Genomic DNA, 24,768 nt, shown 5'->3' on the forward strand with positions numbered 1-24,768 from the left:
TGTAACGATAAAGGAAGGTGTTATTCCAACACAACATTTACCGACAAGACAAGATGAGAAAATATTAGGGTATTACCCTACTGTACTAGTAAAGGAATTATCTAAACCTTTTTTTCTGCATGCTCCAGAAACTTAATATTAGTCAGGAAAAGGTTAATCAAAGTGAATGACACATCCTGATAAGCGACTGTGAGAAAAATCTCCTGATGCATGCGTTAATTTATTTCATACGAGCAACATACCCCGACAGTTACTGATGTGTGCATCGAAAGAGAGGCGAGAGCTGTAAGAAGAGGACAGAAACGACTTGTGCAAGATATTTTAGAAACAGAAGTTGCAATACCAGGGGAAGAATCAATCTGCAACGCCAAGCAGATGATTTGAAAGAGGAGAGAGGAGTGTTGCAGTGCCAGCTGGATGATGTGAAGAAAGAATGGGAGACTGAATGTGCTAAGTGGGAGAAGGAGCCAAATGCACTACTTGACCAACTCCACACAGGACTTGCCAGTGCAATAGATAATGTGAGTACTTTGTCTCAATATTTTTCATCTCAAGTTTCTTTTAACTGGGAAGCCAATTAATCACTGGGCTGGAGATGATATTAGCAGGGCAATTACTCTGTGAAGTTTAAGCCCAATACGTTACAACTGTTTAACCCCTACACCGCGGGCATGTTTACCGATGTTTTGCGTGTGTCGCGGGGTTATTCGGGCTCCGACAGACTCTCAAAAAATATTTGCCAAAAATCAGTTATTAGTCCTAGAATATTAAAATTACATATGCTTATGGCACATATCTTCAGCTTTCTCCTGGAATGTTTGTTGAGCCTTCGTCAGTTACCGTAGGACTTGTGGAGACATCTGAAGTTGGGTAACGAAGTCTCCACTTTACACTTCCTGACAACCCGTAATATGATTACCACAGCCAGATATTAACACTATAAACACTACTCTATGATTTTCAAGTAGTTTGGGATCCATACTCCAAAAAAAAAAACCCACTGTGAAAGCAATGAAAATTATGAGCGCGTCTGACCGTCGCACTTGCGCTAGTTCGCTCTTGGTACTCTTGTCATTTATTATTCATAAAACTCCTCACACTTTATATTTCTATTACTATATAACACTTATATATATCTACAGTCTTTATCCATAAGTTTCCTTCAGTAGTATTAGTTTATTGTCACTGTAGGGATTCAATTTCTTTCAGTAAAATACATAGCATTCACTTTCCCGTCCTGTATACTAGCACTGAGAGTGAATGTCACTTTCATCTTCACTCTCATAACTCATAGTATTCAGACATGCTAGAGTGAAACTTTCACTTTCATTACTCCTAGGGTATATACAGTACTCGTATTCTTATAATACTACTCATTTACATTTCTATTTACGTTCTCTATTTTATTTACACTTATTACATTTCTATTTTATTTACACTGTGTTATGCACTGTCACTTGAAGTAACTTATAAAACTATTTTCCATTGTTCACGTATATTTACATTCATTGCTTTCACTTGCTGTTTACACATTATTTACACATTATTTACAATTCCACTTGCACTGTTTTACTCAATAGAAAGATCATAGTCGCTCTTTTATCAATTGTCAGCCCTTTACCTCTTTCCACACGAGGTTTAGTAGGGGGTAAAGGTCACAGGGCCCTTTGCATGGGGGTGAAAAGTCCCTGAAGTCAGCAAGAGGAAACAGGCGTACCTCCACTTCGGAAGATGAGAGTAAACTGATAAGGGAGGGCCGGGTGGAGGCCTACTTAGGGGATATTCAGTACTACCAATGTTAGCTCTTGAAACAGCTATGTATAGCACTGAAATGATTGGCAGGAAATCTAGACAATACATTATAAATTAGGTAGTTCCAGGTGAATGTAAATATCACTTAGGCTTCTCCCTTCCCTCCTTATATGTATATTTATTACGAAAATAGATTATACGGCATATTTCAAGGGGAAAAAAACAGCGAAAATTAGCGAACTAGTGCACGTGAGGTGTTGTCAGGTGATAATTAGCCAATTCCAGGTGTATGGCACTCTCACTTACCTTATTTCTTTCTTGTATATATTATTTGGTATAAGAATAGGGCATAGGGCTTATTTCAATTGATGAAATCAGTGAAAAATTCCAGGGAAGATTTACTTAGCATAGCACGGCCGGGCAGGCGAGAGGATAGGGTAATGGAGGGGGGGTAGAGAGGGGAGTCAAGAACGGGGAGAAATGGCTAAATTGTCAACAATGGATGGGAGTACAGATGAGATTAGGAGTGCTGACTAGTGTTGGACATTGGCAGTACTGATAGATGATACAAGCCACCACTTGGAAGCCCGGGTGAATTCAAAATAACACAGAATCACAAAAGCGACGGCCCGCGGTATGATCCCTTGCTCCCAAGCGTCACAAAAGTGACGCCCCGCAGTTAAGGGGTTAAGAGGAAGTGGAAATTTCCATTCTCTTCCATCACCAGTTCAAACAGATGGGCTGGAAAATATCAAGTAGAACCAAATGTTTTGCGTTAGGTAATGAAGTTGCTGCAGCACAAAGCAGAGTCAATGAGTGAAAGACTGAGTTTGTGTCATGTCATCTGATGAGTGTAGCACAGCAAAGGAATGGTCTTATGATGAAGCAACAGACGCTCTATGACCTTAAGAGCAAAGTGCAGTGTGTAATGGTTAGAGGCCTAACGTGTTCATGGAAACACCTCCTCTACTACAATTTTGACTGTAACATGACGAAAGACATTTTGCTTGAGTCAATCGCTAAGGTAGAAGCGTCTGGTTTTCCCGTGGTAGCAACAGTGAATTACCTTTTTCAGCGAATATGTGGCTGTGGAAAAAGCTGCAGCTCATCGTAGAAAAAACATCATTCACAAATCCTGCAGCTTGTGAAAGACAGGTCTATGTTTTTGCCCCATCTCATAAAACTTATCAGGAATAATTTTTAGGATTCAGGATTAATTGTTCTATCAGAAAACAGATACATTCACAGTGGACCTGTACAAGAATAAATAGAGAGAAACAAGGCTGATCTCACAACTGCACATAAGTTATCGGTGAAACAATTCAATGTTTGTGGTGTGGAGTGTATGGAAGTTAAATTAGCAATGCATCTTTTATCAGAAACCATATCAAAGTCTCTAGAATACTTTGGAGGGAAAAGGTTGCTTCAGGAAAAACACTGGGAAAACACTAGCCAATTCATTGTTATAGCTGAGAGATGGTTTGATTTATTTAATTTGAGAGTGCCATACGTAAAGCATTCCAGGAATGCCTGTGGATTATCTCTGCATAACAAGTACTGGAGGACATGATCTGCACAGCAAAAAGAATGAGAGTTTGTGGAACAAAAGGTCTTTATTAACTGAAAAAAGGATTGTTAATTTCATCTGCTTCTCTGCCCAGGTTGATGGAAATGGTACAGAACAAGTATAGTATGTCATACATACTAACATACAAGTTAAACCAAGATGGTTTGGAGCATTTTTTTGCATGTCTATGGCAGATGGAGGGGTGCCACAACCATCCGTCACCTGTTGCAGTGAAACACAGAATAAGATCTCATCTTTTGGAATAAAACGGCCCTCGTGGAAACCTGGTAAGGGAGTGATAAAGGGGCTTGCTTCCGATATTTCCAAGATTGTCATTATCGAATGAAGTCATCACATACTTTGTTTGTTGCAGAACATTTTCCAGAATTTCGTATCATGAATTGGAATTTAACTTAATCAAGAAACGTAATGAAGCTGTCACCATAGTATTTTACTTAAATATGAAACTGAGCATAAGTTTCTTCATATTGTCTTTCATTACCTTTGCATGAAATGATTACTTTCACACAAATTATTTATAGAAGAGCTGGAAGAACTGGTAATAACATAACGTACGGACGGAAAATTCTGGTAGTCTATAGGAGAACAGAGCGAAGCTGAGTGAGGGGCGTGTGACGTCAGCAGTACGCGGGGTGAGAGAGCACGGTTTGACCTTGTACTTCTTTAGGTCTTGATCTCACCTGCCAGTCTTACTCCAAACTTTCCCATTCAGTGCCATCTCCCTTTACTCTAATAACTTGTCTGTTTTATCCTAAACAACTCGATCCATCTCGTCACCCTCTGCCGTATCTCACCTGTCAGTTTTGCCCCTAACTATCCCATTCAACTTCGCGAGATTAGATGATGCTTAGTTATTACGCAGGAATGAACGTCCTTGCTTACTAGTTAAATCGACCCTCCAGTACACACTTGGCCATCAGCTGAAGTGAAAAGGGTTTGGGATCTTCATCAGGTTAAAACACATGGGATGTACCACCACCATCGTCACCATCTTCACCACCACCACAATTATCATCATCACTGTCACCACCATTACCGTCACCACTAGGCTACTACTGTCATAACTGCCATCACTACTACCACAGTCACTACTACCACCACCACTATCCCCACCTCCACCGCCACCACCGTTGCTATCATCATCATTATCATCATCATCATCATCGTAATCATCCTCACTACAGAAGCGGTGCTCTGGGCGAGGTGTTAGTGGTGCGTGCTGGTAATGCAGGGCGTGGATGTGGTGGTGAGAGCCGAACACAGAGTGGAGGGCCAAACGCACCAAGTAGCAGCCTCCTTCTCACCTGCATGGGCATATATCTACAGGTGGGTGACGTTTATTATCCTGTTCACCTTACTTGGCAAATAGTTCTGTTTTTCGCTGCTTTTTTTTTCCCCGTTGTTCAGTGGTAATATATGTTCTTTCCCGTTGTTCAGTAGTATTTTTGTTCTTTCATTGCCATAATTCACGTCGTTCAGTGGTATTTTTTCTTTCCTTGTAATTCGCGTTGTTTAGTGGAATTATTGTCATTTTCTTGCCTTGATATCTTGTAGTTCAGGGGTGATTTTTGTTCTTTTTTAGCTGTATTTCTCGTAGTTTCAGTGGAAGAATAAGGCCACAGTACTGCTCTAAAATTCTTTTGAGTAGCTCTCTCATTCAGTCAGTTTATTTGTCTGTCTGCCTCTAACTTTCCATCTGTCTATCTGCTCACCTGCCTGCCTTCCTGTCGGCCAATCGTCAGTCAATCAATCAATCTATTTGTGAATCTATTTTCGTCACATATGCGGCATCAAACCTTGCCTGAGGAAAGCTAATAGAGGAAAGTACTTGTTGACTTTATAAGACAAATACACTGCACAATATAAACACACCTAAATCCATGAACGTCCTGTGATAAAAATATTTCCAAGTTCATGTATTCTGTGAGGTGGAGTCAGGATTCTGTGGTCTTGAATGATGAGTGAATGAGCGTATGGCCCATTTAATTGATTATATTTTTGTGTTAGTTTTCCCTACTATTTTTTCCCATTGTTCCCTAGACCCTTCCCCCACCATATACTTAGGTGAGAAAAGGTCTGGATGATGATAATGGTGGTGATAAAAACAACAACAATAACTACTACTACTACTACTACTACTACTACTACAGTGCTACTACTACTGCTACTACTACTACTATTCTTCATCTTATTTTTCATCGTCATTATCATCATCAGTGGTAGTAGTATTTTTAATATAGTTACTACTACTACTACTACTACTACAGTGCTACTACTACTACTACTACTACTACTATTCTTCATCTTATTTTTCATCGTCATTATCATCATCAGTGGTAGTAGTATTTTTAATATAGTTACTACTATTACTACTACTACTACTACTACTACTACCACCACTACTGCTACTACTGCTGCTGCTATTACAACTATTGCGACGACTACCACTACTACTACTACTACTACAACCACCACAACTACTACCACCACTACTACTATTATTATTATCATCATCGTTATCATCATTATCATTAAAACTTTTCCCCATTTCTGTCGTCCTTTCATCATGTTTTCAGGCTGACGTGCGAGGCTCGGCGGGACATGAAGGGGCGTCTGAGCCACCTGGTAGCTGGCGACTCCCTCACCTCCCTCGGCCCCCACTGCCCCCCTCCACCACCGCATCACTTCCCTCATACTCCACAACATCTATCATCAGGGGGGATTTGTGTGTGGATGTCTCTTTGTCTGTCTTCCTATCTATCCATTTATATAGATAGGCAGGCAGACAGACTCACAGACAGACGGGCAGACCGACCCACCGACAGAGAGATAGATAGATTGATAGATAGATAGACAGACAAACAGACAGACAGATAGATGGATAGATAGAAAAATATAAATATATGATTAGCCTACATAGGTTTCAAGCTACGTGCGAAAACAAGAAAAAATATTTTCAGGTGTCAGTTTTGGTCTGTGCATAAAATGTGAGTTTGCGTGTATCTAATAACCTGTATCTCCTGTCCCTACCTACAGTAGCGCGCGCGTGCGTGTGATTTTATTTGTTTTTTTATGCAAGGAAGAAGGAACCAAAAGTCAGGTGCCCGCAAACCGTTCCTTCCAAGAAAAAAATAAAAATAATACAAAAGAAAGCCAAATACAAGACCCAATCATTTCGAGATGCCTGGACACAATGCGTTTGAAAGACTGAAGATCATAGCAAGCAGGAAATACAGACGGAGGGAGACAGTTCCAGAGCTGACCGGTTGCATAAATGAAGGACTGGGAGTAACGGTTAACTTTTGCACAAGAGAGTTGGACAGAAAAGGGATGAGAGTTTGTTGCTAGACGGGTGCTAACCGCCCGTCGAAGAGGTTGAGGGATGCAAGCAGACAGTTCAGTGAAGCAGTGACCATAGAAGAAGCGATAGAAAAGAGATAAAGATGCAACAGTGCAGCGAAAGAGACAAGAGGTTGAAGGGAGCCAGTAAGAGGAGGAGAGTTAATGAGACGAAAAGCCTTTGACTCCACCCTATGAGAAGAGCTGTATGTGGGGAACCTCTCCACACATGAGAGTTGTAATCCACACAGGGGCGACAACTGTGCAGGGGTAAAAAAGGTACGGAATCGGCTTAGCACACCTAATCTCTTGGAAGCAGATTTTACAAGAGATTCAGTATGATCTTTCCAAGATAAGTCATGAGTGAATGAAACCCCAGCATATTCCAGGATGATGCAGGATTGAGCTGGATATTATTAAACATTACTGGGTACTCCTGTCTAAGATTTTGTCGGGTTTATAGGTGTGTGTGTGTGTGTGTGTGTGTGTGTGTGTGTGTGTGTGTGTGTGTGTGTGTAATAACTCTTATTTCCACCTACAGCTGAATGTGTGTGTGTGTGTGTGTGTGTGTGTGTGTGTGTGTATGTGATAACCCTTATTTCCACCTACAGCTGAATGTGTGTGTGTGTGTGTGTGTGTGTGTGTGTGTGTGTGTGTGTGTGTGTGTGTGTGATAACCCTTATTTCCACCTACAGCTGAATGTGTGTGTGTGTGTGTGTGTGTGTGTGTGTGTGTGTGTGTGTGATAACCCCTGCCTCCACCTACAGCTTGGTGTGGTGTGTGAGGTTCCGGGGTCGCCCAGGGCGTGATGGTGCTGAAGGACAAGGACTCTCGCTTCACACTTGCCCTGGTCACACCTTCACTATCCCATCAATTGCACGCCAGACTCCAATTTACTAAGTACTACACAGGTTATTCATTCGTCGCACGTTCAATCATCTTTATTTAGTCACACATAGATTGGACTCGATTTATTCATCTCCATTTATTCGAACCAGTTAGATTCATTTATGCATCTTCAGTAAATCACACACACACACACACACACACACACACACACACACACACACACACACACACACACACACTATTCATCACCAGTTATTTGAACATGTTAGTTTCATTTATGCATCTTCAGTAAATCTCTCTCTCTCTCTCTCTCTCTCTCTCTCTCTCTCTCTCTCTCTCTCTCTCTCTCTCTCTCTCTCACACACACACACACACACACACACACACACACACACACACGCACGCGTGCGAGTGCGAGTTGGACTCATTCATATTCCCTTAGTTACATAAAAGTTGGACTCATTCATCTTTGGTCAGTTACTTATACTTTAAGGTGGTCTCATATATTGTACTCTTTTTCCCATAAACTGTCCTCTTTCTCCATAAACTGTACTCCTTCCCCATAAACAGTACTTTTTTTTTTTTCAGTTCTTGGCTCCTTTGCCATGATCATTTCTTTCCCTATAATTCATTCAATTTATCCTGGCCTACATTTTCATCCTTTTGAAGCTGTTTCACGTAGATGAGTTGCAGTATATTGCAATGCTACAGCCCTATATTCTTTCCACAGTTCTTAACTATCACAATTTTTTAGTGTTAATTTCTTATTATAACTCGGCATTCAAGATGAAGAGATGGCAATTTTAGGCCAATTTAGAGTAAAATGATACAGCAGATCAATAATTATTAACACCAATGTCTGTGTTAGTGGCTGAAATGTTTATAGAGGAAAGTTTCATTATTCTGTAAATATTGACCCGTCCTCTTCCTCTCCTTTCTCTTTCTTTCGTCAAACTTACCCTAGTTGTTTCGTGCCTACTTTGTTTCCTGTTTCCTTTTTCATATCTCTCTCTCTCTCTCTCTCTCTCTCTCTCATTGATTTCCTGCATGTACTGCTATACTATATACTGTTTTTCCTGTCACCCTTTAATCTTTTTGTCCTTTTTAATATTTATTTCTTTAATCTGCCTCCGGTGGTAGGTGGTAGCGACCATCATCCGTTCACTTGATTAGTACTGCCTACTTCTTCCTCCACCTTTAACGTTTTTTTTTCTGTATCTGGCCTCCTCTCTTCCTATTTTTCATATCTTTCGTGTCGTTTTACATTACTCTCCTTTTTAGGTGGTTTTGCTTTGAGTGGCACGCCTAATGGTTTCCTATAAGCTAGGAAACCATTAACAACGCTAGCTGTACATGGCGTGTTCCCTACGTGTCAACAAGTGGTTTGGCGAAGGGTTAGTTTCCGCAAAACAATTAACTCAGAGACAAGCAGCCACCCCTTGCGGGATTATGGCGTCTGGCATAGAGAGAGATGGAATCTGCCTCTCTGCATATTTTTTCTCACTTTATTTGCTTGTCTATCTCAGCCGGCCTTCCCACAGTAAGTCTGCCTGTCTGTGCCCTGCCTGCCTTTCCATCTCTCTTTCTTACCTGATTGCTTGTCTGCCCAACGGTCTGTCTGCTTGTTGGCCTGCCTCCCCACCCGTCTGTGCTTGTCTGCCTGCCTCCTCCACCTGTTTGCAATTCTGTGCCCTGCATTTCTGTCTTTGCCCTGGCCGCCATTCCACCTGTCTGTCTTCCTGTATGTCTGCTTTCTCACTCGTCTGCCTGTCTTTCCTCCTGCCTGTGCGTGTGCGAGTGAAGACAGCGGAAATAGCATTCTATTCACAGCGGTTCCCTCCCCTACACCCAGCACCTCACCACCACCACCTCTCATCCACAAACTACAGCTCAGGTCGCAATACTGTCAGGTCGATCCCAGGTAGGTCTTGAAGTCGTTTTTTGAGTGGCATGGGAGGCTTCGTAGCACCCCTTAATTAGCAATTTTTTCTGCGTATTACATTTCAGTATCCTCAGATATGCTGTTGGTGCAATCCTTCTTCATATTAAAGCGACATAAACAACACAGAAGAGAAGATTAAAGTGTAATATACAATGTGTTCTTACCTAATTGTTCTTATCTAATTGTATCTTTATAGGAATGAGTCAAGCTCGCACTGTGCCATGTCTTAAACCATATTTATCGAACATATCCTTAAATTTGTGAATTGTTTTGGCACACACTATTTCATTCGGTAGTGCATTCCACTGATCAATTGCTCTATTTGGGAAGCTAAATTTCCTTAAGTCTTTATCTCCTCTCTTTTTATGCAGTTTTTTGCAGTGTCCTCTTGCTGATGCTTCTCCATACGTTAAGTAATCATTTATGTCTATTTTCTCCTTCCCTGATATGCATTTTTATAGCATAATCATATAACCTCTTTTCCTTCTCTCCTGTTGTGTTGGTAGATTCATTTTATTTAGTCTTTCTTCGTAGCTTAGATCCCTTAAGCTTGGTACACATCTTGTAGCGGCCCTTTGAACTTTTTCAGTCTTGTCAATGTGTTTTTTGAGATGAGGACTCCAGACTGCTGATGCATACTCCAGGGTTGGTCTGATAAATGATGTTATTATCTTTCTTAGCATGTCTTCATTTATGTACGTAAACGCTATTCTCATATTGGCAAGCAGAGTATACATATTCCGTACCTTCTCACTGATGTGGTCAGCCGGAGATAATCTGTTATTGACAATCACACCTAGGTCCTTCTCTCTTTCTGATGTGTGTAGGGTTTTATTTCCTAATGTATAATCCCAATCAGGTCTTTTTCCACTTTTACCAAACTTGATTACATGACACTTGTCCACATTGAATTCCATTTGCCATGTATTACTCCATTCATGAAGTTTATTTAATTCTTCTTGTAGCTCTTTACAAGAATCTGTGTTAGTAATTCTCCTTTGTATTTTTGCATCATCTGCAAACATATTTAGATAGCTTTCATTTCCAGTGTTATTGTCTATATCATTTATATACACTAAAAACATGATTGGTGCCAGCACTGAGCCCTATGGTACTCCACTAGTCACTTCTTTCCATGATGAGTAATTTCACCTTAGTACTGTTCTCATTTTTCTTTTCATGAGAAAATCTTGCATCCAACAATACAGTTTGCCTCGATTTCCTCCTTGATGATACAGTTTCCATAAAAGTCTTTGGTGTGGTACTGTGTCAAATGCCTTCTTGAAATCTAAATAGATGCTGTCCACCCATCCTTCTCTTTCCTGTAATGTGTCTCTGGCTCTGTCATAGTAGCTCAACAGATTAGTAACACATGATTTTCCTTTTCTGAAGCCAAACTGTCTTTCTGTTATCATACTGTGTTCTTGTAGGTGATTTGCCCAAGCTTTTCTTATAAGCTTTTCTAATACCTTGCTTACAACACTGGTTAGTGATGCTGGTCGGGAGTTAAGTGGATTTTGTCTATTCCCTTTCTTGAATAAGGGAACAATGTTTGCTTTCTTCCAAATATCAGGTAGTTTACCTTGACTCAAGGATTTCTTCAAAATTAAAAATAATGGTTTACTTAACTCCTTTGCATATTCACGTAGCACCCAACATGAAATTTCATCAGGACCATTTGCTTTTCCTTTGTCTAATTTACTTAGCTCCTTCTGTATTTCTTTTTATGATGTTTGTATATCTGGCAGTATGTGTGGGCATGCATGTTCCACATAATCCCTCTCAAAACTTTTTTCCTCTGCAAGAACTGATTGGAAATTCTTGTTTAGTGCTTCACAAATATCCTTCTCTTGTGTATAGGTGATTCCATCGTCGGTAATGGATTGTATTTTATCTTTTACTTTGGTTTTGCTTCTGATGTAGCTGTAAAATAGCTTTGGCTGATCACTACTTTTACTTATGATATCCTCCTCAATCTGTTTTTGGGCTTCCCTCCTTATTCATGTATAATCGTTTCTTGTCTGTTTCTAATTCTTATATGCCCTTTCGCTATTGTGTCTTCTGTTTCTATTCGACAACAAATCTCTTTTTTCTTTTGATTTTCATATATTCTGTATTGAACTATTTCTTTATTTTCTTTTCTGCTTCTTTGTGCTGTGGGATGTACTTCTGGACTCCTATTTCATAAAGTTCACAGAATTTTTCATATATAGCATTTAAATCTTGTCACCTAAGCTCCTTTTCCCAAGCAATTTCTAAGAAGTACTTCTTTAGGTCACGATACTTTCCCTTTTTATAGTTTAGGCTCTTTTTGTAACTTTCATTGCTGTTATCTATGTCATCTGCAATCCTGAAATTGCAATTTAGTACTGCATGGTCACTTTTGCCGAATGGAGGGTGATATATTAAATTGTCAATATTGTTTTCTTGCCTAGTAAATATGACATCTAGCATTGAGAGCACATCGAGACTTCGTTTTCTGGTGCCTTCCCTTACATGTTGCGTTAGGAAAAACTCTTGCACAAGATCCAGGAGCTTTTGGTCCCAACAGCTTTCTTGGCTTATTATATCTAGAGTATTCCAATTTATATTTGTATTAAAATCTCCAGTTAGTATAATTCTTTTCGACTTCTCTTCCATTTTATGTAGTAATGCTCTTAACCTCTGAATTGTACTCTCCGCCAGGTCCTTATATTCGTCTCTTTCCCATGTGTTTGATCTGGGTGGCATGTACAAATTGGCTACAATTACTTTCCCTTCAGATGTATCCATCTCTACTGCAATCAGCTCTACTTGTGAGGGTATATCTAATTCTATTTCTTTGACTTTTATATTTTTCTTAGTTAATATCATAATTCCTCCTCCTTTTTTAAAGTTCCTATCTCTTCTCCATATATTATATTCCTCTAAGTTTACGATGTCATTCGATATCCTTGGTGTTAATTTTGTTTTAGTTAGTATATGTGGTTCATTTTCTCTGACATAGTCATTCATCTCTAATAATTTAGATACCATCCCATCTACATTTGAGTACATCAACTTAATCATCTTGTTTATATACTTGTCATGATTTGGTTCTACTACCTTCCTCCTTTTTATTCCCTCCTGTTTATGTACCACTTTCATACCTGCAATCCAATTACTTTGTAAAAAAAAAAAAAAAGTATTCTTCTCCTCTTATCTTCCCTCATTTTTTGTTTGTGCTTCTCTTTCAGTAATTCAAGTTCCTCTTGTGTTAGGCATCTTTTTATCCATACATTTTTGAACTCCTCTTTTTCCATAAGATTCTTTGCATTTTTTAGTATCTCCTCCACGATGTTTACACTCTGAAAGGTTACGTTTAAGGTTCTTGACTTGCTTTTCTCGTATTTCCCTAACCTTGTGTGTTCCTTTATATCTTTACTACAGATTTCCTCTGATACTTCTTTCAATATGCCCATTACATTTGCCATCTCCTTTTTGTCTCTTGAGGTCTTGTTTTTACTTCTTCCTCTTCTATACCAGTGATTACTATAGATTTGTTAATATCTACTGAATCTCTGACTAACTTAGGATTGTTTTGGATTATTCTTTTCACTTCCTTTTTAATGTTTTTTTCTTCCACTCTTGTTTCCAAGTCTTTCTTTACTTTCACCATTCCAGCATAAGTGGTTTCCACATCATTTTTGCAGCTTTGCACAGCTTCATTCACATGTGTTATCTTCTCCTCAATATCACTGTCTGATCTATCAGACTGCTTACTTGCCTAATTGTCTGTATCATTTTTGAACTCTTCCATAATAGTCTCATGGTTGACTACTGTACTTGCCATTTCACTAATTTTCCTCCTAAGTGTACCCACTTCAACTGTTAGCTCATCTATGGTTGTGTCTTTCTTGTTGACTTCCGTTCCTAATTTTTCTATTTCTTCATTTTGCAAGTGCATCTGTTTCTTAATTTCATCAATCTCATTCTGAAAAGCCGTCTCTAACCTGTGTACTCATTCCACCAGTTTATTGTGAGTCTCCATTTCAACCAGTTCTTGGTAGAAATTATCATCCTGCTTTCTACCTTTATCCCTCTTCTTTTCCAAATTTGCTTTACTAAAGTATGTGGTCATTTTGCAGTACTAAAAGCGCATATAGTACTTACATTCCCTGGGGCAGATTGTGGACTAAACAACGATCAGCTGGTTGTGTGCATTCTTGCGCTGCTTGTTTATTTTCTGTTTGACCAAGTCTCACTTAAAACTTCTTCTTTTTTATATTAGAACTCCATTTAGTCTAACCTTGTACAGAGCTTGACTCATATAAAGATACTTATTTAGGTAATGCCGCTGGCCAAGTTGGCCAGGTATAGAGCGGTGTTGACGTGCGTCTGCTCTCTCTCGGTGCCTCGGTGTGTGTGTCTGTGTGTGTGTGTGTGTAATGGGTGTCCATGGGCGAACGAAGGGAAGGTTTGGGAGTGGGTTTGACGGGGAAGGGTTGGAAGGGAAGAGAGGGGAGTGGAAGATGGGTTGTTGAGGAAGAGGAAGAAGTAAGGAATAAGAAGAGCTGAAATGAAAAGGCAAGATGTGGGGAGGAAGTGGAGGGCGATAAGACAGAGGAATTGAGATATGAAGGTGGGTAAGGGTGAGGGAGGCAATGAGGTGAATAGTAAGAAGAGGAGTGAGCTCAGAAGCCAAAACCAACGGAGTGTGGGGAAAGAGATGGGGATGAGGAGCGGGGGTGGGGGATACGGGGCAGGGGAGGGAAAAGTTGGGTTGTGTACTATTCAAGTATTTATTTGTTGGAAACTTGTAACCGTTCATAAAATCTGCAATGAAAATTACGTGTTATATTAGATTCACCACATGTAGGCGTCCCTCTCATGTCTTTATGACTAGGAAGGCTGGAGGTTTTGTTAAAGCTTGTGAAATGGACAGCTGTGGGAGTAAATGACTGCTTTTCGTGAAAGTGTGTGTGTGTGTGTGTGTGTGTGTGTGTGTGTGTGTGTGTGTGTGTGTGTGTGTGTGTGTGTGTGTGTGTGTGTGTGTGTGTGTGTGTGTGTGTGTGTGTGTATATGTGTGTGTGTGTGTGTGTGTGTGTGTGTGTGTGTGTGTGTGTGTGTGTGTGTGTGTGTGTGTGTGTGTGTGTGAGTGCGTGTGTGTGTGTGTGTGTGTGTGTGTGTGTGTGTGTGTGTGTGTGTGTGTGTGTGTGTGTGTGTGTGTGTGTGTGTGTGTGTGAGCAGAAGGGCTGATGGACATGTACAGAAGAGGGAATAACCTAAATATTTTCAGACAAAAGCGTAAAATTGAGCAAACAGTGTTAACATGTACATGGGAGCGACATGCCAAGCTCGCAAGTGGTCCTAAATTAGGACTAAAACCTTGAAAATGTGACATATATGGTACCTGGTTGATATTATTTTTCAGTACCATGTATATTCAGGAATTTATAACCAAGCAAGGAATATCGAAGAATGTACATGTGCAAAGAAAAAGTAAATGAAGGAAGTTGTCATTACCTCGCCCGGACGGATTCTGGCAAGTATTGTTTTTTGTCGTGTTTGTTTATTTGTTTGCAACATTACCAATGGCTGAATGAAATTACACGAAACTTTCAGGATATGTGAACACTTGTCTCCAAAGGAGACATTGTCCACAAAGGAGATTTCATCGTGTAGTTAATGTCTTCACGTTTGAAGGTTGATGCACAAGGTCAAGGAGTTTCATAAGGCAAGTTTTAGAATGCAAAAGTAGTTATGCCATGGCCGTAGTCTTTATTTAGGAGCTTCACCAGGCAAGTTGGAACTGAGATCAGTTGCGACTTTTACTGACATTAAATGGGAGTACCGAATTAGAATTTAACAGTTCTAAAGTAACTTCTGTAGGGTGAAGTAGGTTTTGCCATGCACCACGTGTTTTACTAAGAATGTTGTTCGTAGTACCATCATGAATGTTTCCAGAGGGATGAGGTCTAGATTTTCCTTGATATTTACTGATACACAATATATATTCAGGATTCTTCGTATTACCATCATGAATGTTTCCAGAGGGATGAGGTCTAGATTTTCCTCGTTATTTACTGATACACATTAAATATTCAGTATAGAACACATATCTTTATCGTCACGGGTAATGTTACCTAATTCTGTTCTGTGAGGTCCTCTCCTGTCTGTATTTTTTATAACTGTTCAACTGATTTTTTTTTTTTTTCAATTGTTAAGCAACCTTAATATTCATAACCTTGCTATGCTTGCTGTATCTCCCTCTTTACTTCCTTATTCAAAATTGCGTACCAGTTGTGTATGTATTCTTCCACCCTCTTTATTTTTCTATACAGTATATGTTCCTTTTCTTTGGCCTATGAGAAATTTTACTCTGTTGCTTAACCCCCTTGATATATCTATCCTGGCCTCTGAAATCATTATGATTATTGCTTATGGAACAGCCACCTGGTACCTGCCCAGAATCTCTGCAACCTGATCTATACCCTCACCTATATCTTATCTCTCATCTGGGGTCTGAACTTCCCCAGTGACCCAAAAAACCTTATACACCCTCCCACTTAATTCCTGTCCCTCACCTTTGACCTGAGCTTCCTCAGGGACCTGCCTCTTCCTAAGGTAACCAATCTCCCCATGGAATACGGTTCTGAAATAAGCTCCTAATCCATCAAAATCCCCTAGATGAATATTGGGGACACTATGTAGGTTATCATTATAATAAATTGTTAAACAAACATTAACTGAAGCTATTCATGGCCACTTTTCGCAAATCGTTCACAAACTATTATATATCACTCTTAATGTTTTGTGTATTTCATAAAAGTAAATCTAGTCTAATTTTCACTCTACTGGGCTTCCTGATGAGCTGATAAAGTTTACTACACCTCCGAGCTTTTCGGGAAATAATGTACACATGTGTAAATACCCTGTTTTTGTATATCAGAAAATATATAATTAGTGCGCCGCTAAACTAATAATGAGTATGAAGACACTGGTGGGTGGTACTGCAGTGCACTATATATTACCGAAGATGATGCTCTCTATGAAGTTAATTTGAATTATTACAGCTTTTATGGGACAAAAGATAGTACTTACATGGGCAGAAAATTACCTTGTATGTGCATTACTATTAATTATTGGTCAAAAACTTAGTAAATAGGAGACCATTGCTTTTCAGGTCAATAGCTACGTGTTTTTCTATACGTGGCAACTTTGCATACATATGGTGTTTAGACATCTTGAATGTGGATATGTTATAATACAGTATATTAAGTGCAAAATCGTAAAAATTTTAAGGAAAACGAAAGGAAGTAAATTACGATTATGTATGTGTGCTGAGCACAAGCTGGCCTTTGTATAGGACAGTACTTCCATGCCTGCCAGACCTCCAAAGGTTTCTGAGTGTCAAAAAGATTATAAGTATATATAAAAATCCTGGTTTAGTATGTAAGACTATGAATAATTAGTGAACAGTGATTATGGACACAATGGTGAGTGACAATTACACAAGAAAAAGTTAGAATGATGCTTGTCATTAGGTTAATTTGAATTGTTACAATTTTTAAAGAACAAAGATAAGCACTTTCTAAGACAGAAATTTATCTTGTAAATGCAAAATTATGAATAACTGGTAGAAAAACTTATCATGTTCATGTCTAACATCACAATTTTTTCTCTCACTTGGCAACTCTACATGTATAATTGTCATTTCAGTTCCCTGTATGTGACTTGGTAGGAATACGGTGATAGACAATGATATATTTAGTGAGAAAATTCAAAAACTTTCACAAAGACCCTGTGTTGTAACCTCAACTACTATTACACCTACTTAGCGCTTGTGATTTTGTTCCTGTAGATTACGTCCTTATCAAAATGCAACAAATACCCTTATTATTGAAATTTATTGAATAACCTGCTATATTGTTATAAAGCATAAAATGTTACCTCCCGAATTTCCTCCTGCATGTGGCGTGACGGCCATTTGCAGCACTACCTCGGGAATGGCTAAGCGACCTACACTCTCCGATCACACAAAATACCCCCTCTTCAGAGCACTGTAATTCCTGGCCTGAGCCACTTACGGAGCTCATTTCTTTCAATGGTTAGCAGATAGATTGACATTTGTGTGACTAAAATTGAAACCTGCATGGTTAAGAATAAGTCCGTCAAAATAGCTAGTTAAAACACCCTTTTCTTCCATGTCTGTGACGTGAGTTAAAAACCACAACTGCAGTCGAGGAATTCGGCTGATCAAGTTTTCCTAGTTAGCATTAGAGCAAGACATTGCTCAACCCTCCTCAGCTACCAGGATGGGACTGGGATGAGTGAAATTACAGATGACAAGTTCCCTACTTGAAGAATAGGCGCTAATAAACATAACTCACATTATGAAGGCACAAACACATCATCAACAGTGTATGGAACGTATGGGAAGATGTCATAGGGGCAGTACAATGGGTCTTTGCAGATGTCTCATCCTCGTGGCTGAGCCATACCCTTAGACAGAATCTGTCCAGAATAATTCAGATGACTTACTGAAAAGAACATAAGAAAGAGGATTGCTGAAGTAGACCAGTTGGTCCATGCTATTCAGATCCGATCGTTAAAAAGATAAAAGATAGTAAAGAAGAAGGCTATTTCCCGCCCACCAAACCCTTTAGCCTAAGCCGGCATGAAAAAGTGAGAAGAAATACCATGCAGTGTAGAAAAACTGGCGTTGATATTTTATAGGAAAGTGTAAAAGGAGGAGAGACTATCATAGTGTAATCTGATGTGGAGAAAAAAATGAAATAGTGGTGGTTATTAGGATATCTTTTCTATATTCAACCCACACTTCTATTCTTATCCAGTCTATGCTTGAAACTCTCAGTGGAAGTGGCAGCAATTACATCTCCAGGTATCTTATTCCATTCGTCCACTACACGATTGCCATACCAAGTTTTACCAGTTTAATAACTAAAATTGAAGTTATCTTGTCTAGAACCACTGCTTCTAGTGTTATCCTGTATCCTCACATAAAGTACCTTACTAATATCTCCCTTATTTGCACCCATCATCCTCTGAAACACCTCACTTAAGTCTCCTCTTACTCTGCACCATTCTAGTGAGTACAAAGTTAGTCTTTTCAACCTGTCTTCATATGAAAGGTTCTAACGACTTTATACCATTTCTATTGTACGACCGCCAAATTGCACTGTATAATCTAGATGTGGCCTTACTACAGCTAGATAAAGTTACAGTATTGCTTTGGAATGTCCTCAAGTTCACCTTCGCGAAAGGAATCCCAGGACTCTGTTTACTATACTTAATTTCTTGCATTTATACACTGTTGCCTTGGTTTAAAGGCTTTGCTAACCTTGTGTCCTAGATCTGTCTTCTATTCTGATTTATTAAATACCTTATTATCTAATCTGTGTATAATATCTAAAGTGGTCTTGTCCACCTTAATTACTTCACATTTTTCCACGTTAAATTCTATTCGACAATTATTACACCATTTGCACAATATATCTAGGTCTTTTTCTAGGTTAACATAGTAGTCAGTTGAGTTAATGATACGACCTATTTTTGCGCCATTGCCGAATTTGGTTGTACTACTAGCGATTCCAGATTCAAGGATCTTTCTCTCTCTCTCTCTCTCTCTCTCTCTCTCTCTCTCTCTCTATTACAAAGATATATATATATATATATATATATATATATATACCTAGGCTGCTTCCCCCAAGGAAAGGGAGGTAGCCGAGACAGGACGACTCACTCTCCATTTACTCATCCATTCAAACACATACATATATATATATAGTGAGTACTCGACAAAAGTTTTCGGCAGCAGCCCCCCCCCCCAAAAAAAAAAAAAACTTTCACATATTGAAAAAAACAGGTAAGTAATGCATTATAATTACCTTTAATCTTGGCAGCGTACCCTTTGCGCTGCTTCACGGAACGGAGACGTCTTGGAAGTGAAAGGGCCAGATTCCTCAGGTGCTGGGGTGATATATTAGCCTAGGACTCTTGGATGGCTGCTTCAAGTTTAGGCAGAGAGCTTACGTCCTTCCCTTGGAGATCCTTCATCACGAGGTGCCAGAGGTTCTCTATCGGGTTGAGGTCTGGGCTATTGTCTGGCCAGTCCTTTATGAAGGGTACATAGCAGTCCTGATGCCAGTTGGTGACAGACTTGGCCGTGTGAGCAGGTGTACCATCCTGCTGAAACACACGGGCACCTATGAGCTCAAAAGACTCAGGTAGATAATCACAAAGCAGTTCCAGGTAAACGTTCTGATTCACTTTGATTCCTGGGAAGCACAAGGTTTCCTAACCCCTTACAAGAAAAACAACCCCATACCATAAGTGAATCAGGGTGTTTAACTGTGCTTTCCACGTAACAGATGTCAAGCAGGTCACTACCTCTGCGCCGGTACACTTGCGCTCCTCAATTACAGGTAACGGTAAACGTTGCCTCATCAGACCACAACACAGACAACCACTGCTCCTCACCCTATTTAAGGTACCTATGAGCAAAGGCAAGCCTGCAAACTCTCTGGGAATGTGTAAGAAGTGGTTTTCTCACTGGCCTGTGGCTGGTATAACCAAGTTCATGGACCCTTCGAGAAACAATGCGCACTGAGACCTCACCAAACACTTCCGGGTTGCCCTCCTTAAGCCTTCTTGCAGTCACACGAGGATTAGACTCCACTGCATGATTGAGCACATTAACAGATCTCAGGGAAGTTTTCCTGGGTCGACCAGACCTTGGGTTCTTTGTAGAAATTGCACCACTGTTTTCCTCTCTGTAATGGGCACACCACTTCTGCACTGTCTAGCTTGCCACACCAACCAACTCACTAATTTCCTTCGAGGGGTGGCCTACCTTCTTCAGAGCAATAATCTGCGATATTGTTTCACTTGATAATTCCCTGGTAGGGGCAATAGTAAAGTACCAAAAGCAGAAACACAGCGGTTCACTAGGGAAAGAAATAGCGCAATAAGAGAGACAGGTGCAGCGGAGTTCCCATGCCTCTTGCAGCCTGCAGGCAACTGAGGTACCAGCCAGCCACTGCGCAGTACTGCCTTGGGCTGACGTGACATCAACTTATTGTCCAATACTTCTGTCTAAATTTCTTCACCCACAAAAGCACTGTTTTTTTTTTGCCATAAGTTTGCGGCGCCTTGGTATTGGGATCGAAAACTTTTGTCGAGTACTGTATATATATATATATATATATATATATATATATATATATATATATGTATGTCTTCTCATCTCATCTCATCAACTGTTAGAGTGTTCACTGTGGGACTGGCCTATCCCTACCGAAGTGGGGACGATACAGCCAATGTATCTCTACCAAGTGGCTTAGGCTGTCTATTGGAGACTGTATGTAGGGTGAGAAGTGCTTGTAAGTGTAATTGTTGTGTTGGAGTGGCTTTGGATGTGTGTGTAGTCTGTGATCCAAGTGTAATCGGCCTGCGCAAGCTGACTGGATGCAAGCATACTTTAGTATGTGACACTGGTTCAACCACAGCATCCATTGTGTCCGCCAATGCAGTACATGGCCAGAAGAACGCTCCCAAAGTTTATTACCCTGGCAGGACGCGAACCCTCATTCCTCAGTGTACGAACACACACACTTTACCACTGTACCACAGAGTCTCTCTCTCTCTCTCTCTCTCTCTCTCTCTCTCTCTCTCTCCAGTATATATATATATATATACTGTATAACATCATCATCATCAGCCGTTTGAGTATCGACTTCAGGACCAGCCTATCCCAACCGAAGTCAGGACGATACAGCCAATGTATCTTTACCAAGTGGCTTAGGCTGTCTGGTAAAGAATGTATGTAGGGTGAGAAGTGCTTGTAAGTGGAATTGTAGTGCTGGAGTGGCTTTGGATGTGTGTGTAGTCTGTGAACCAAGTGTAATCGGCCCGCGCAAGCCAACTGGGTGCAAGCCTACTTTATAGTAAGCGACACTGGTTCAACCACAGTACCTCTTGTGTCCGCCAATGCAGTACATGGCCGGGTGAACACTCCCAAAGTTTATTACCATGGCGGGGCGTGAACCTTGGCTCCCCTGTGTACGAAACGCACACTCTACCACTGTACCACAGAGGCTCCATATATATATATATATATATATATATATATATATATATATATAGATATATAGATATATATATATATATATATATATATATATATATATATATATATATATATATATATATATATATATATCCCATTGGATCCCAAGGGCTCTGGGTGAGGCACTGCACTGGGAGGGTACTAAGCGTACTGCCCTACGCCTATTGGCTCATAGTTGCGAAGCTCATAGGTCCCTACAGGGGGGTTCCCTACTTTACAAAGACTTGAAAAATCCCGGTTATGTCTAATACTCGCGACACTGGGCTCCAATGGGTTAAAGAGACTAATAGGTTTGCCAGTCATCTACCAATTGGATCCCAGGGGTGCTGGGCGAGGCACTTCACTGGGAGGGTAGTAAGTGTACCGCCTTCCGCCTATCGGCTCATACGCGAAGCTCATAGGTCCATACCCGGGGGTTCCCTACTTTACAAAGACTTGAAAAATCCCGGTTCTGTCTAATACTCGGGACACTGGGCTCCAATGAGTTAAAGAGACTGATAGGTTTGCCAGTCATTAACTAATTGGATCCCAGGGGTGCTGGGCGAGGCACTGTGCTGGGAGGGTACTAAGTGTACCGCCCTCCACCTATCGGCTCATATTCGCAAAGCTCATAGGTCCCTACCCGGGGGTTCCCTACTTTGAAAGACTTGAAAAATCCTGGTTCTGTCCAAGACTTGGGACACTGGGCTCCAATGGAATATATATACACACACACACACACACACATATATATATATATATATATATATATATATATATATATATATACACACACAGTACATTTAACTCATTGGAGCCCGGTGTCCGGAATATTAGACAGGACTGGGATTTTTCAAGTCTTTATAGATTAGGGAGCCCCCGGGTAGAGACCTATGAGCTTTGCGACTATGAGCCGATAGGCAGAGGGCGGTACACTTAGTACCCACCCAGTGGCATGCCTCGCCCAGCACCCCTGGGATCCAATGGGTTAATGACTGGCAAACCTATCACTCTCTTTAACCCATTGGAGCCCAGTGTCCGGAATATTGGACAGGACTGGGATTTTTCAATTCTTTATAGAGTAGGGAACCCCCGGGTAGGGACCTATGAGGTTCGCGACAATGAGCCGATAGACGAAGGGCGGTACGCTTAGTACCCACCCAGTGCCATGCCTCGCCCAGCACCCCGGGGATCCAATGGGATCTATATATATATATATATATATATCATCAGCAGCAGCACCGGCCTATCCCGACCTACGTTGGGACAATATAGCCAATATATCTCTACCAAGTGGCTTAGGCTGTCTGGTAGAGATTGTATGTAAGGTGAGAAGTACTTGTAAGTGTAACTGTAGTGTTGGAGTGGCTTTGGATGTGTGTGTAGTCTTTGAACGAAGTGTAATCAGCCCATGCAAGCCAACTGGGTGCAAGCATAATTTATAGTATGTGACACTGGTTCAACTACAGCACCCCTTGTGTCTGCCAATGCAGTATGTGGCTGGGTGAACACTCCCAAAGTTTATTAGCCTGGCGGGGCGCGAACCCTGGTTCACCCGTGTACGAAACGCACACTCTACCACTGTACCACAGAGGCTCCATATGCAGTATATATATATATATATATATATATATATATATATATATATATATACACACACACACACACACACACACACACACACACACACACACACACAAAAAAGATGGAGTACTGATCCCTGTGGTACACCTATTACTATCCCCTAATCCGACTTAGTGCCATTCATTAAGTGTCTCTACTTTCGCCCCTTCAGCCAGGATTCTATCCATCTTATGATATTTAAGATATCACCGTCTGTACTGTGTGATCAAAACTTTTTAAACAATCTTTCGTGTGGGACCCACTCTACAGTTTACTAAAATCATGGTAAATAATATCGTAAGCTTCATCAACTACCGCCTCATCGTCTCCGAGGAAAATGATAAGTTTGTCATGCAGGATCGTCCTTCCAGAAATCCGTGTTTACTTTCATTTATGAGACTAAGTTTTACTAAGTGTTGTTTAATTTTGCATGCTAAAACTGATTCTAGAATTATAAAAGCTGTTTGTGTTAGGCTTATCAGACGATAATTCTATGCACGTGATATACTACCCATTAAGATGGGGACTACATTCGCCGTCTTCCATGCCTCTGGAGCTTCCCGAAATTAAGGGATTATTAAGAAACATTGAAATTGGCCAACATAATTCTTCACTAGTTTCCTTTATAATTTTGCACATTTGTCGTTGAGGCCTGGTATTTTATTAGATTTTAATTTACCTTTTTTTTTTTCAGTTTTTCCTCTTTACTAATGGTTATAGTACTAAGAATATTGTTTCCATTACCATTATGTATAACTGTTCCTTGAGGGATCAGGTTTATATATTCCTTGGTAGACTCTGATACGAAATAATCATTTAGCAAAGAGGATACATCTATATAATCACTGGTAATATTACCCAACTCTGATCTAGGAGGCCCTATCCATTCTTTGTTTTTCGCCCTGTGCAACTAATAAAAAGCATTGGAGGTGTTCGATCGATTCTCCAGCCTCCTTGATTTCGTAACCTCGCTTTGCTTCCCTTTTGAGAATCGCGTAACAGTTACGTAAATGTTCCACTCTTTTTATTTTTATATATACTCCTTTTCTTTGACCATGATAAATTTTAATCTGCTGTTTAACCGTCTCGGCTCAGAATTATTCATTCTAAACACTTCTGAAGGGATATATCTATCCTAGCCTATGTGTATTTTATTTACTAAATCATCATATTTCTCACTTACCGAACAGCCACGTGGTGCCTGACCTGATTAAATCTCCGTGGCCTGAGGTACGATCCCAACATTATCCTTTACCTTACCTATGACCTGAGCTTCCCCAGTGACCACAGTTGTTTTCCTTAATTCCAACACTGCGCCGCAAGAGGTAAAATGAACACACACACACACACACACACACACACACACACACACACACACACAAACTGGCAGAGAACTCATCTAGGCATGGCAAAGGAAGTGATGATTAAATTAAACAAACGATTATTTGGCAAATATTTAACCAAGCAGCGCCCCCCCCTCTCCCTCTCTCTCTCTCTCTCTCTCTCTCTCTCTCAATACTGTGTCAGGAAATATCTGTGTGTGTGTGTGTGTGTGTGTGTGTGTGTGTGTGTATAAGAGAGAACGAG

At 40.3% G+C, this 24,768-nt stretch overlaps 1 protein-coding gene across 1 annotated transcript; it reads right to left on the bottom strand.

The window, feature by feature from the left end:
* Nucleotides 1-19,439: 19,439 nt before the first annotated feature.
* On the bottom strand, nt 19,440-24,426 carry LOC145394921 (uncharacterized). Its single transcript, XM_080268670.1, has 3 exons — nt 24,365-24,426; nt 20,005-20,224; nt 19,440-19,640 (listed from the first exon to the last, which is right to left on the bottom strand). Exons 1-3 carry the CDS (start codon nt 24,424-24,426, stop codon nt 19,440-19,442), a joined length of 483 nt encoding a protein of 160 aa, XP_080124796.1.
* Between the last annotated feature and the right edge of the window lie 342 nt (nt 24,427-24,768).

The sequence above is a fragment of the Coenobita brevimanus genome, chromosome 29 (genome assembly GCF_032717465.1).
Source record: "Coenobita brevimanus isolate Jiangsu-jjx chromosome 29, ASM3271746v2, whole genome shotgun sequence".
NCBI classification, from domain to species: Eukaryota; Metazoa; Arthropoda; class Malacostraca; order Decapoda; family Coenobitidae; genus Coenobita; species Coenobita brevimanus.